The following is a 15180-nucleotide window of genomic DNA, read 5'->3' on the forward strand; positions in this document are numbered from 1 at the left end:
GTTTTAAACTACAGTATTGAAAAACATTAAAGATTATTCCTAATTAAGCCATAATAAAAATTTAATGACTGAACCATCGGAGACAGTATTTGCATGATAATACCTAATTGAGCCCTAATAAATATTTCAGTTACTAAACCATTAGGGCCAGCATTGGACCGATAATGGCACAATAAGGGTTATCCCTAATTGAACCCTAATTAATATTTCAATTACTAAACCATTAGGGCCAGCATTGGACCGATATTGGCACAATAAGGGTTATCCCTAATTGAACCCTAATTAATATTTCAATTACTAAACCATTAGGGCCAGCATTGGACCGATAATGGCACAATAAGGGTTATCCCTAATTGAACCCTAATAAATATTTCAGTTACTAAACCATTCAGGCCAGCATCGGACCGATATTGGCACAATAAGGGTTATCCCTAATTAAACCCCAATGAAAATCTCAGTTACTAAACCATTGGGGCTAGTATGGGCTTGATTAGGGCGCGATTCTGGAAATCCCCAATGAATCCGGAAGTGGGTTTACCCATTCTGGGCCGATATTGGCACGATTAGGGTAGCCCGTATTGGTCCCTTATGGGAACCTAATGACGCCAATGTGCAAACGGTATGCGCGCCCATTAGGGCGCGATTTGGGCTATTTAGGGCTGCAATTAGGGCAAAGGGGGATAACCCTAATTAAAACTGATACTGGGCCGTAATGGGCATGTTTATAGGGCAGAGTTTTCCCCATGTGGTCAAGTAAACTGTCAAATTTCTAGGCTTTTTTTTTTTGTTATTTGACCCGATGAAGAATTTGCAAACTGAATTGTACAAAGCTGCCTGGTCGTGCGGTTTACGCGCTGGACTGTCGTTCTGACTTTTCGATGGTCCAGGGCTCAAACCCTGCCCGCTGCCATCCCCCGTCGTCCTTCGGGAGGTTTGGACTAGGAAGTAATTATCTTCAACTCTGAAGGAACATCCAAAACATGTAAAACATTTACAAACAAAGCAAGATCATTGTGATTGTGATAACACCTTTCCCTCTGTACTGAGGACAGAACTCGGTTATATTTTTGGGCCATAATCAAGTGATAATGTTGACTTTTTTGTTTGTATACCTTTGTATGTGTACGCTGTGTACCCAGCGGAAGACTCAGCGGATTGATAAGGAGTTCTCATTAGGTAATATCGATTTAATTTTTATTTTCTAAAGTCACAAAAAACATCTTTGCACGCGTGCCTTATTAATTGGAGAAAAAATCTGCTTTTATGCTTAATCTTTTAGCTTTTGACTTTATTTCTGATTGTTTGTTTTTTTCTTAAATAAAATTGCAGTGATTGTTAAAAGAAATGGGAAATATAACTCGAGGATCTTCGCTTTTATCACGGGTTCCCCACACTAACTTTTGGCCCGTGAATTCTAGTATCACTTTTCTCCCTCTCTCTCTCTCTCTCTCTCTGCTATGTTTATTTCGAATGGTATGCGATCTGGACCGTGGTCTCAATGGTCCTGAGATCGAAGCCGCCTGCTATCATCCGCATCCGTCCTTAGGGAGGTTTGAGCAAGGATGTAATAATGTTCACTTCTGAAGTAACGCCAGAAATATAAAACAATGTTAGGGTATGTCGTGCTCATTGCATTAGTCCTTCAAGGACTTTTTTTTTTTCATTCAGGCAAAATCCCCAAAAGTAAGCTATAAAACTATAAAAGTTAAAATGAATGCTAAAAACTATTAAAGTTACAGTTGTCGAGTTAAAAATCAATTTTTTTATAATTCAAATATTAAAAATTCATACTTTAGATACCAACGTAAAAATACCCCTTATGTATGCCTATGCTCAGGGCCGGTCTTAGGCCACTGCAAATTATGCGGCCGCAGTGGGCCCCGCACTTTCATAGGCAAATTGTAGGTGTAAATTATTAAATTAAACCATTTTAACTTATCATTAAACGGTTCATGGAATTCTCCAGAAATTGCAAAATATACGAAAAAGTCATGTCATTTAACTAAAGATCTAAATTAATCTCGACCTCTAAAAAAAACAACAAAAGCGATATTTTGCTAGTCGATAATAAATCTAAAGGGCAGATCTGAAAGTCGGCTTTTTGTTGGGAAACTACTATCTACTGTAGATGGCTCGTAAAGTTAATTTGAAAGTGATTTTGTACTTAATAAATATGAATAAAATGCAAAGACGAATTTATTTTCAAATACAAATGGTTAATTTTCACTTATTATCCTTATCACAACCCAGAATGGGAACCAGCGCAATCCATTTCTCATTGGGCCCCGCAATCTGTAGGACCGGCCCTTCCTATGCTAAAGAATAACTGGGTGAAATGTCACATTTTAAATACAAATATAATACCACCCCGACCAGTTAAATTAGTTATGAAAATACATTAAAAAAAAACAACTGCTAATTAAAAATCGTTTTGGGGGAAAATGAACGATTACCGTTTCGATTGTGAAAGGTGCTTAGTTGTTCTAGAAACAATATAGCCTAAGTAATGGCGAATACAATTTTGATATATTTTTTGTACAGCCTAAGTGGAAAAATTAGTGATAACTGAATCAGTGAGTCAGTCGGGGACCTTGAAATATTATATATATAGAGTAGTAATTTAATATCTAACATGTGCCGCTATGCGCCTACACACAATTGGTCGTTTGCTTGCGTTGTATCCCAGTACCTGATTGATTACTACAGTAGCAGAGCGAGAGAGAGAGAAAGAGAGAGAGAGAAGAGAGAGAGAGTGTTTTTATTGTATTGTACAATAATTACAGTTATTTGTCTACTGTATATGTGCAGTTCAGAGTCTAAAAGGGAGATTTATAAGCGAGGGTTTATAAAGTATTTAATATAAATATAAAAGATATAAATAAATAATTAGCGGATTGCTCAGATTTCGGTTATCGCGGGTGATTTAGGAACGCATTACCCGCGATAAACTATAGGGATCATTAAATTGTGTACTGAAATTATTTCAGTAGTAAACTCATAGTAGTAGAATTATGAAAAGTCATTTACTAAACCAAGTCTCATTAAGAATCATGAGAGGCTGGTGAGTACAAGAAGTAAAAAATAACATATATATACTCTTAAGTCCAGAGTACATTCAAAGGCAAAAAAAGAAAAAGATCAAGTGTCTGATAGTGAGCTAAGCTTTGATCATAGTGTAGTTATTTCTCGTCGAAACCAAACAATGCGATGCAACCGTTTTTTCAAATGGAACAAGAGAAAATATTTAGCTATTTGTGCATTCACTTGTTTCCTTATTGTGGTTACATGGAATAATTTCAACGCCGCCCTTGCTGGACACCAATTATTACAAAAGATTTGGTCTAGTGGTCGTAGACTGATATTTTACCTGCCTGGAATCGGTCAGTCATTTGTAAGTTTACTTGCAATATCTAAACTTTTCTTAGAGATTACACAAATACTTCAAAACAAGAAAAACATTTTTAAAAATAAATTAAAAATACCTCTATTATACAATTTATATATATATATATATATATATATATATATATATATATATATATATATATATATATATATATATATACATAGACTATATATATATAGTTTCAAAGGTTGTCATGGCCAGGGGTGTCAATGGGGTTAAGCTCCCATTGTCTATAAAATACTCCTAATGGCATGCGTCTCAAATAGCCTCTGACAACTAAGTCCAGCACCTGGCCTGCTCGTGTGGCTTAGATATTAAGCCCGGCGAAACTGCTCTTACTAACAGGTGAAGGGGTGAAGGCGGATACCTGGCGCCACAAAACCGGGAGCTTCGGGCAGATGGAGCTCGTCAGCCTAGTAAGGCAGTTCATCTAGGAGAGGGGTACTCTGACTTCAAACCCCCGCTGCCTTGCGGTACTGAGGCTTCAGGAGACAACCTCGAGGAGAAATCAGGAGTGAAGCCCCTTAGGCGTTGGGAGTATAAGCTGCGAAATTCCCTCCGGCAGCTTCTGCAACTGAGTTGGTGCCAAATGTGATGCGATACGTTCCTTTGGATCACATCAGCAAGGTCGAGAGAGGGATCATGACGCATGGGCCACCCATGACCCCTTTATCCAAGGCCCAGGAATGCGCCCCGGAGAGGAAACTCTGGTGCTGCTGCAAAGCGGCTAAAACAACACGGGAGACAACAGTTACGGGTTATAAGTCCAACTTGATTGGCGTAATGTATGGACGCCACGGGTTGTCTCTGACGGTGGGAGAGGTCTTCGCGCCTCACTGATCAGCTACCGCCCGCCTCAACCTGGGCAGCCCCCAGTCAGTTAGGTGCTGATCCGCCACAGCCTGCCTGCTCTAATGGGTGCTTAGAGCTTAGTTTAAAACGACAAGTAGGCTGGAAACTTGCACCAAGCAACAAAAGAAGAAAAATTAAACTGAAAAAGAAAATCCCTGTCATGCGACTGGCCACTTGGAATGTCAGGACAATGTGTCCTGGTCTCACTGATGATCTAAGGCAGATCGACGATGCTAGGAAGACGGCAGTTATAAACAACGAGCTAAAAAGGCTACATATCGACATTGCAGCCCTGCAAGAAACCCGACTGGCCGAAAACGGCATGCTCCGCGAGACTGACTACACTTTCTTTTGGAAAGGGAAAGCACAGGATGAGACTCGAATACATGGTGTGGGCTTTGCTGTCAAGAACAGTCTTCTTCCCATGATAGTCCCTCCAGTTGGTGGCTCGGAACGGCTACTAAGCATAAGTATGATGACAGCATCTGGAAAAGTCACTCTAATTAGTGCCTATGCCCCCACACTAAGCTCGCTTCAGGAGGACAAAGACAAGTTCTATGAAGACCTCAAAGAAGCCATTGCAAACATTCCTCAAAAAGAACATATGATCCTTCTAGGTGACTTCAATGCCAGAGTAGGATCAGATCACACTACCTGGCCAGACTGTCTTGGGCTTTTTGGAATCGGAAAGATGAATGAGAACGGACAAAGACTGCTTGAATTCTGCACATACCATAAGCTCTGCATTACCAACACATACTTCAGAACAAAACCACAGCACTGTGTCTCATGGAGGCACCCTAGGTCTGGGTTGTGGCACCAGCTGGATATGATACTGACACGAAAAAAGGACATTGGAAATATACTGCTGACACGTAGCTACCAAAGCGCGGATTGTGATACTGATCATACTTTAGTGTCCTGCCGGACAAGACTGCTGCCAACTAAGATCCACACATCACAGGGAAAAAGAAAATCACGCCTGAATACTACTAGCACAAAAAATCCTGATCTTTGCACCGAATTTGAGAACAAATTAGAGGAAGCTTTTAAAAACTTCTCTGTGACTGAGGTAGAAAAAAGCTGGACGTTTATGCGTGATACAATCTACCAAACATCATCACTGGTCTTTGGAAACAAAACCAAGAAAAGCGAAGACTGGTTTGAAGCTAGTCTACCAGAAATGGAAACTGCCACTACGAACAAGAGAGCAGCCATGCTAATCTACAAGAAGGATCCCACCCCAAGCAACTTAAAAAGGCTCAGAGCTGCACGTAACAATGCCCAAAGAGTAGCGAGACAATGTGCTAACAAATACTGGCAGGAGCTATGCGAAGATATTCAATCTTGTGCCGACTGTGGTAACATAAGAGGACTATATGAGGGCATGAGAAAAGCCTTTGGACCTCACACCAGCAAGTGTGCTCCGCTCAAGTCAAAAGATGGCTCAATCATCAGCGATCGTGCGCTGCAAATGGAACGATGGGTTGAACACTATGCAGAACTCTACCAGATTGAAAACGCCATCTCACCAAATGCTGTTTCCAACTTTCCATCACTTCCAGTTTTGACGGAATTAGACGAAACGCCCTCAGTAAAGGAGCTGAGCATTGCCATTGACATGCTTGCACATGGGAAAACACCCGGAGGAGATGGCATTCCTGCTGAAGTAATTCAGGCTGGAAAACATGCCCTAATCAAACCACTCCATGAACTGCTAAGCTTGTGCTGGGAACAAGGAATGGTCCCCCCAGGAATTGAAAGACTCCAACATTGTTACAATTTATAAAAATAAAGGCGACCGCTCTGATTGTAACAATTACAGAGGCATCTCACTGCTTAGCATAGTCGGAAAGGCTTTTGCTAGAGTATTACTAAAGCGATTACAGATCCTGGCAGATCGTGTTTATCCAGAGTCGCAGTGTGGCTTTAGGGCAGGTAGATCTACAACAGATATGATTTTCTCTCTTCGGCAGCTACAGGAGAAGAGCAGAGAACAAAAGCAGCCCCTCTTCATAGCATTTATTGATTTGACCAAGGCCTTTGACCTTGTTAGCAGAAGCGGTCTGTTTGCTGTACTAGAGAGAATCGGCTGCCCAAATAAGTTAAGAAAACTAGTGTCAGCTTTTCACGAAAATATGCAGGGCACCGTTCAGTTTGAAAGTTCTTCCTCCAGGCCATTCTCCATTAAGAGCGGTGTCAAACAAGGATGTGTACTGGCCCCTACACTATTTGGCATCTTCTTCTCAGTCGTACTATCCAGTGCTTTTAAATCCCTGGAAGACGGAATATACATCCATAGCAGATCCGATGGAAGGCTCTTTAACCTGGCACGTCTTAAAGCCAAAACGAAAAGGCGTCGTATCTTGATAAGGGAGCTGCTGTTTGCCGATGACTCGTATCTCACTCACAAGGAGGTCTACAGAAGCTAGTGAACGCCTTAGCAGCTGCTTGTCAAGAGTTTAGCCTTACTATAAGTCTCTCCAAGACCGAAATCCTGGCACAAGACGTCGCAGAAATACCTATAATACAAATTGGGAACCACACCCTTTCAGTGGTGCAGGAATTTACCTACTTGGGTTCAACAATTGTCAGTAACCTAGACTTAGACATCGAGCTGACAAAAAGGATAGGAAAAGCTACCACAGCATTGGCAAAACTCTCCAAGCGCGTCTGGGAAAATGGTAAATTGACCACAGCGACCAAAATCCTAGTCTACAACGCCTGTGTTGTGAGCACTCTCCTTTATGGCAGTGAGAGCTGGTCAACATACATGTACCATCACAGATTGAATAGTTTCCACTTGCGCTGCCTGAGACGCATAATGGGCATCTCTTGGAGGGACCATGTCTCCAATCAGGAAGTTTTAAGATTGGCCAATATGAACAGCATGTATGCTCTCCTGACACAAAGAAGATTACGCTGGCTCGGACATGTCACCCGCATGCCAGATGGCAGAATCCCGAAATATATCTTATATGCTGAGCTTGTGGAAGGAGTCAGACCCAAGGGCCGCCCAAGACTAACATATAGAGATGTCTGCAAGCGAGACATGAGAGCCTCAGGCATCAGCGAAAGTATGTGGGAAAACATAGCCAAAGACCGGAGTGCATGGAGACAGACTGTGCGTGCTGGGACAACCCTTGCTGAGAACAAAAGAATTGAAGCGGCTTTAATCAAGAGGGATAAAAAGAAAGCTGCCCTGTCTGCTAGCCCTAAATCAGAGGCATACACATGTACGAATTGTGGCAAAGTCTGCCGTTCTAGAATTGGCTTGATTAGCCACACCAGATTCTGCCCCGTCTCAAGATTAAGCCAAAACCAGTGACTCATTTGGGCGCATCCATTGCCTTTCGAGACAAAAGGAGCCATATAATATATATATATATATATACATTAATTCTATAAAAAAAATACCTCAAAACGGACATCAAACTCGTGATGTAAAAATCAGATATAAAAACAATGGAAATATTTTTACATCAGCAATAGGCTTAAATATTGTAAAAAAAAACAAAACATTAAAATACTTTTAAAAAAGACAATACCCCCATCATATAATTTACATAGTGATTATTTTTCTCTTAATAACTAATGAATGTTAGATTTTTAAAAAATTGGATTATTTTTACCACGCCCCCTCCCCTTACCTCCGATAAAAAAAAAGATACTGGTTAAATGAATATAGGCCTATAGGTCTACTACACTTTATAATATTCAAATGATAGGACTTAAGATCTAGACTTAGAAAACGATTTTCCTGAACATTAATTAATTAAACTCTTGAATCAATAAAGCCTTACATTCGAAAATTCCCGAACGCGATAGTCCTTTCAAAACCAATGTTGGATGAGTTGCATCTAAATCTAGACCTATTTCTCTAGCCAAATTTAAACTTATTTCTTTTTTTTTTAACTTTGAAAAAGTATTACGATCAAACGTAAGTTTTCCCGTGTGGCCAACGAGTAATTCTTTTCTTAGCGATAAATTTCAACCGTTTTCTTTAAATCCATGTCCAGGTTCCTACATGAGATTATGATTTGAATAGAAATACTGTAATAAAAATTAAGTTCATTTTGATATAACAAAAAAATATGTTTAATATAAATAAAATGATACGCCTACAATGTCTTATGCAGGTAAATAGAATGGCGCAAGAAAAAAACTCTACTGAGTTTATTCTCCAAAGACTTCAAACAAGAGCACTAAACATGAAGGTGGCTTGCCGAAATAACGCGTTTATGTTTTACAATGAGACTGAGAACTCATCAGCGATCTCGTCACAAGAGAAATCATTTCTTGTGAACAGAGAGCATCGCTTACTATACTGGGCCATCCCAAAGGTAAGGAATCAACGTACCTTTTTTAGTAAGGAAATCTGAAGATATCTGAGATTCAGTACTTGGGAAAGTTAACCAAAAAAAAATGCGATATAAAACTAAAATTCATTCTTAGCCAAACAACCCAAAGAAAGTACTCTCTCTCTCTCTCTTTTCTTCTGTCTCTTTCTCTCCCTGTCTCTCTTTCTTTCCGCTTTGCTACCTTCATCCCCTCATTCTACTTTACCTATAGCCTATAACCACTTAGCCGTTGTATTAAATGGGATGTGTGGCTAGGTGGCATTGTAGTTGTAATGTATATATATATATATATATATATATATATATATATATATATATATATATATATATATATATATATATATATATAGTTCGTCCATAATGGTTCGATGATGACCACTTTGTCATCCAGGGGGCTGAGGGCTTTGCCTCCTCATATAGCTGGGAGACCTATGTGAGCCCGGAATGTTCAGCTGCACACTGGGCAGGTTATTTCAGCTGGAGCTAGTGTCGTGGGCCTTGCTTTTCTTGTCTGGCGTTTTTCTTCTGCCAACGTTGTTCTCTTTTCCTCAGAAACCTGTGCGCCCGTTTTCAGAGCGCGACGCCATGATGCTCTGTCATGTGCCTCGGTCTCCCAGGTGTCTGGGTCTATGCTGAACGGCTTCAGAGAAGCTTTGAGGGTGTCCCTGAAGCGCTTTCTTTGACCGCCTTGCGAGAGCTTTGGCCATACAAGAGTCGTTTAGGGATGTGGTGGTCTTCCATTCTACAGACGTGTCCTGCTCATCGCAGCTGAGACTGCATCAGATGTGTGTGGAATACTGTGGATGCTTTGCAGACCCGCTCTTCGAAGGACTTCAGTATCTGATATTTTGTCTTGTCATTTGATATTCAGTATTTTTCTAAGACATGTCATGTGGAAGTAGTTCAATTTCTTTGCATGTTTTCTGTACACTGTCCACGTTTCTGAGGCATAGAGCAGTGTAGGGAGGATGACAGCTCGTTGCAATGTAGGCATAATCAGGATGAATTACTTGCAAATTCGTACATCTGTAATAAATGAGGAAATAACCATTGATATGGCTGACACAAGTAATATCCTAGTGACCACATAGGAAATATGATACACTATAATCCAAGTACAATTACTAAAAAAAATGTTATAGAACAACTAGACAAATGTAGTAATAACTTAGTTATTGGTACAAGTCTCAAATAACTTTTTATAATAACTAACTTCTACTAAGTTTCTCAAGTGACTACTTTCAGTGACTGTCCTCAACTCACTGCTCTTACTGTCTGCTATCAAGTAACTAGATAGCTCAAGGTTTTAAGTGTTTACCTTCAGAAACATGAGTTGTGAATTGTACTCATAATATCATAATAGGATATCCTACTGTATGGAACCAGACTTTGAGGAGGTCACAGACCACAATGCATTTAGAATAAGGGATTGGACAAAATGCACTGAGAATAAGGGATTGGACAAAATGCACTGAGAATAAGGGATTGGACCACAATGCACCGAGCTATAGCTTGACAAAAGTACTAAAAAAATTATTAAATTAACATACTTATGAAAAGTTTATTAGCTCATATTTGTGAAATCCTTGCAGATAGCCAGTTCGTTTTGGAAGCGTATCTTTAGAGTTCTTGACTCGAGCAACAAAGACGGTCAAACAATATTTAACATAACCAACATGGAAGCTCATTTAAAGTAAGAGCGCCTTTTAGGCTAATTAATATTTAGATCTAGTTCGAAAAATATAAAATTAGCGCATTAATCCCATACCAAATGATTGTATTTGTTTGTATACGAATCAGTACATCTCCAGCGTTCCACAGTCCATGGTATTCCTAAGCTACAGCAGACCTGAACAGGAAGTCATGCTAGCCTCGTACAGCAAATTTTTCTTCGTCAGAGAACCTTATTCGAGACTTTTCTCAGCGTATGTAGACAAGCTTCTTATACCAAATGGCTTGGGAAAGACACTGAAAAAAGAAATGGTAAAATCGTGAGTGTTATTAGTAATCTCCTCTGATGCAATCTGGAGTATTATATGTACCTTGAGTATTAGATGTCTGTTGAAATCTCGAGTATTAGATGTCTGTTGAAATCTCGAGTATTTTATATCTGATGCAATCTCGAGTATTTTATATCTGATGCAATTTTGAGTATTAGATGCCTGATGCAATACTGAGTTTCATTAGTACTCTCGTCAGTTCTCATTCCCACTCTCTTCTGTAGAGATTTACACTACATAATTTTAAAACAATGGTCACAAAAATGTAAATTTCGGATGTATATTATTCAAAAGAGACAAAAGATAACAATGATGCACAGGGAAATTATTTCAGCTGGTGGAATTGTAGGCACTATATAATGAATCAGTACTAGGTGACAGAGCCTCGCTCGGTTGAATGATTTACTCAAACTCATTTTGGAAATATTTTTGTAAAGACGAAAATGATTGAGCGATCGGGAGACGACTACCAATCTGAAGAGTTGCTCTGTAGGTTCTAAATGTCACTGTACATGACATTCTAAATGTCACTGTACATGACGTTCTAAATGTCACTGTACATGACGTTCTAAATGCCACTGTACATGACGTTCTAAATGCCACTGTACATGACGTTCTAAATGCCACTGTACATGACGTTCTAAATGTCACTGTACATGACGTTCTAAATGCCACTGTACATGACGTTCTAAATGCCACTGTACATGACGTTCTAAATGCCACTGTACATGACGTTCTAAATGCCACTGTACAAACACTGTACATGACGTTCTAAATGCCACTGTACATGACGTTCTAAATGCCACTGTACATGACGTTCTAAATGCCACTGTACATGACGTTCTAAATGTCACTGTACATGACGTTCTAAATGTCACTGTACATGACGTTCTAAATGTCACTGTACATGACGTTCTAAATGTCACTGTACATGACGTTCTAAATGCCACTGTACATGACGTTCTAAATGCCACTGTACATGACGTTCTAAATGCCACTGTACATGACGTTCTAAATGCCACTGTACATGACGTTCTAAATGTCACTGTACATGACGTTCTAAATGTCACTGTACATGACGTTCTAAATGTCACTGTACATGACGTTCTAAATGTCACTGTACATGACGTTCTAAATGTCACTGTACATGACGTTCTAAATGCCACTGTACATGACGTTCTAAATGCCACTGTACATGACGTTCTAAATGCCACTGTACATGACGTTCTAAATGCCACTGTACATGACGTTCTAAATGCCACTGTACATGACGTTCTAAATGCCACTGTACATGACGTTCTAAATGCCACTGTACATGACGTTCTAAATGCCACTGTACATGACGTTCTAAATGCCACTGTACATGACGTTCTAAATAGAATGTACATACCCCTACAGCCTAGAATCATCTCGTGTCGTGTCGTTTTACATTGCATCTTTTGTGTACAACTATTGGTCTCTTATTGGCTTGGAATAAGGTCTTTTCAGTGTAACTTCTCAAATTGTTACGTTCTAACATTTAGTATTGTAGTTAATATATTTATTATAGCTTTAGAGGGAAATATCAAATGATGCTAAGTCTCTATGAGGTTATAGGGAAAATCATGGACAGGAGATTTTTTTCTCATTTATATACATATACCTTGAATTGAAATTTTAAAGAAAAATCGTTAGAGCTGATTTCGAAATAATTCATACATACATAAACACATACATACATACATACATACATACATACATACATACATACATACATACATACATACATACATACATACTTACATACATACATATATACATACATACAAGAATTGCTGGCTTCAGAGCAGGGCCGGTCTTAGGCCACTGCAACCTATGCGGTCGCAGTGGGCCCCGCGCCTTCATAATCAAAATTGTCATTTGTGGGTGTCATTCATTGCGGAAAACGCCAATCCTACGCGCGATAAAAGAAAAAAGGCATTGTCAGCTTTCATGTAATAAAATGTTATAAACTGGCGAATTTTCACCTTAATCGGAAGTTACTATTCTTTATTTACTTTTAAAGCCACTGGCATAAAAAATATGCCATAGGTTGCACGGTTCGTAAATTAAAGTTAATTAGATTACAATTTGTTTTTAGTAAAGAATAAATAAAATTCAAAGTAAATTTTTTTTTCTAATACAAAATCTTAATTTTCACTTATAATCGTTATTCCCACCCAGACTAGGCCCCGCGTAATCAGTTTCGCATAAGGCCCCGCAATCGTTAGGACCTGCCCTGCTTCAGACTTTAGGATGCACGCTAAAAAGTCAAATATAGCTATTACAATATTATTTAAATGCGATGTATTATTTAAGTTCTCAATTCTTTAGCGGATTCCTTGACACATCCAGATGCATCTGGAACGTATCATTTGCCGAGCTGTGTCACTACGTAGCCAACGCTACACTCTCCGGACGCCCCATTGACTATCATCTGAAGCCGATCAGCTTCCAAGAAACTTGTCGATTCAATGCCAGCCTGCTCGGTCACCTGGAGACGTTTACTGAGGATAGCAGGTTCTCTCCCCTATTGAGTTCTCTTTATTTGATCTTGTAGTTGGTACTTACCTGTATATAACTAGGTCCAATGTTACACTTTGTTCATCTGTGTATGATGCAATCGCTTGATACAATATTATGAATGTACTCATACAGTCAGGTGGATAATCAAACAACTTGTACTATGCGCTGATGGTGACAAAAGATTCTTTTTTATCACGGAGTCCCTTTAAGCTACCCCCTAAGGTCACCTCTGGATTATTTTGGTTTTTAAAAATGTGCTGACCTCAAATATGTTCCTTTAAATTTTGCATGATATTAAAACCATTTTCTCCACAGAGCTATATTATTCAGCTCAAATATATCCATCTCAAAGATTTCTGGACATGTCCTTGACCTAGACAGCGAGAACGAGCTTGGATATATTAACGACATAACCGCCAGGACTATGGAAGTGCTTAATACCAGGTACTTCTTATTATTGAAGACTTGAAACAGTATCAACAAAAAGTTAATGTTCAAATATTCAGATACACAAAACCCATAGTTGCAATGATTTCTGTTCCTTTAGTGCCAATATTTATTAATAATGTAATATTTATTGCATATATTTATCTCTCTTTCAACACCTTATGTATCTTTTTTTATATTAATAACTGCACAAACAGAATCACTTGCCAGATATATATGTATAAAGGTTGAAAATACATTGGAGAAAGTCAATAAACATTTTAATTGTAGTACACACCAAGGATGAGGTTATTTCAGCCAAGAACATGGTCTGACCAGCAATGTCTATTCTACTGATGTATTTATCATTTCAGGGAAACGCAATGTCTGGGACGCTTTGAAGCTTTGCTTCGCCTGTGGAAAGTATTTCAAATTCGTGGTTTTATTTCCAAGACAATATCATTTCCATTCTATCAGCGGATTGACAAACCAGAGTCTATCAAGTCCAATGAGCTTGTCTACGTGGCCACCCAAGCTTACAGTATTTCAGGCCCAGCGGAAGTACGTCACCGACAAAGGGAAGAGGCCATGCTAGAAGCGTATGCAGGACTTCCGGAGGAAACCTTGGTGATGTTAGAACACTCTATGAGCAGTGATTGTACTTTGTTGAACTACCCATGTGATATTCGTAAACGCATTAAGTTATACATAGCTGGGGACGAATTCTTTTAACTTAGATTTGGTCTAAAAATATATATTTCAAAATTGTTCTTGAAAAGTTAAAACTTTTGTAAAAGAATACGAATAGTTTTAGTGATTGTTACGACATTTGTATTTCATGCTTGTTGAATTGTGCGTTATATTGAAATATTGCCAATGTGTCAGTAAGCGTTTAATATTTTAAATGTAGGAAAATATCAGTACAATGGACCTCATTCACCAATCGTAAACAAACAACATTTAGCCCCGTGATTCTCTATCTCTTCTATACAAATTACGTAACACACTAAGGCTGTCACGTGATACGTCTTTTTCGTTGTTTTATCAATATTATAACGTGGCTAAATGTTATTTGTTTACGATTAGTGAATGAGGTCCATTAGGGTAGAATGACTATTTCTTTTTTTTTTAATTCTTTTTCCTTCGCCTTACTATTTTTCTGTCATTTTGTTTTTTTTCAAATATTTTTTTCTTTTAGTTTTATCATTTCGTATGTAAAAAACTACCTTTAGGCTTATACGAAGAAAACAGCGTATACTTTGTTGAATTTCTCTGTCTCTCTTTCTTGATGTATATTTCTTGAACTGTTTCTTTCTTACTAAGTCTCTTTTTCTACCTGCCTCTTTTTGTTTATATATATATATCAATCTTTTCAATTTATCTTCTTTCTCCATCTTCCCAATAAATCTCGCTTCTCTATCCAACTTACATGTCATGTAAAACTGTTTTTTATCTTTATATAGTTTTTTTCTGTTGTTTATTATCTCTTTCTTTCAGTCTCTTTTTCTCTCTTCCTTCTCTCTCTTCATCAGTACTTCTCTCTTTTAAATAATCTTTAACCTATCTAACAATCAATAAATGACAAATGTTC

The 15180-nt window shown here is 38.6% G+C and overlaps 1 protein-coding gene across 4 annotated transcripts; it reads left to right on the forward strand.

Annotated features, from left to right (window-relative positions):
- Positions 1-2705: 2705 nt before the first annotated feature.
- Positions 2706-15105, forward strand: LOC106079807 (carbohydrate sulfotransferase 11-like). Of its 4 annotated transcripts, none has more exons than XM_056006891.1 (7): positions 2706-3391; positions 8398-8601; positions 10212-10312; positions 10431-10610; positions 12972-13157; positions 13479-13607; positions 14067-14317. In XM_056006891.1, exons 1-7 carry the CDS (start codon positions 3203-3205, stop codon positions 14182-14184), a joined length of 1107 nt encoding a protein of 368 aa, XP_055862866.1. In that variant the 5' UTR covers positions 2706-3202; the 3' UTR covers positions 14185-14317. The 4 variants fall into 4 exon arrangements, with proteins under 4 accessions (XP_055862866.1, XP_055862864.1, XP_055862863.1 ...); XM_056006888.1 differs by having other exon boundaries at positions 2719-3391; positions 13964-15105; XM_056006890.1 differs by having other exon boundaries at positions 2719-3061; positions 13964-15105.
- The last annotated feature ends 75 nt before the right edge of the window (positions 15106-15180 follow it).

The sequence above is a fragment of the Biomphalaria glabrata genome, chromosome 12 (genome assembly GCF_947242115.1).
Source record: "Biomphalaria glabrata chromosome 12, xgBioGlab47.1, whole genome shotgun sequence".
In the NCBI taxonomy this organism is placed as follows: domain Eukaryota; kingdom Metazoa; phylum Mollusca; class Gastropoda; family Planorbidae; genus Biomphalaria; species Biomphalaria glabrata.

Excerpts from the sequence above, each read along its gene's own strand:
- LOC106079807 (XM_056006888.1), top strand. The coding sequence starts at position 3,203 with ATGCGATGCAACCGTTTTTTCAAATGGAACAAGAGAAAATATTTAGCT. Across the intron at positions 10,313-10,430 it reads AACATGGAAGCTCATTTAAA|CGTTCCACAGTCCATGGTAT; the intron begins GTAAGAGCGCCT and ends GTACATCTCCAG. Across the intron at positions 13,158-13,478 it reads ACGTTTACTGAGGATAGCAG|AGCTATATTATTCAGCTCAA; the intron begins GTTCTCTCCCCT and ends TTTTCTCCACAG.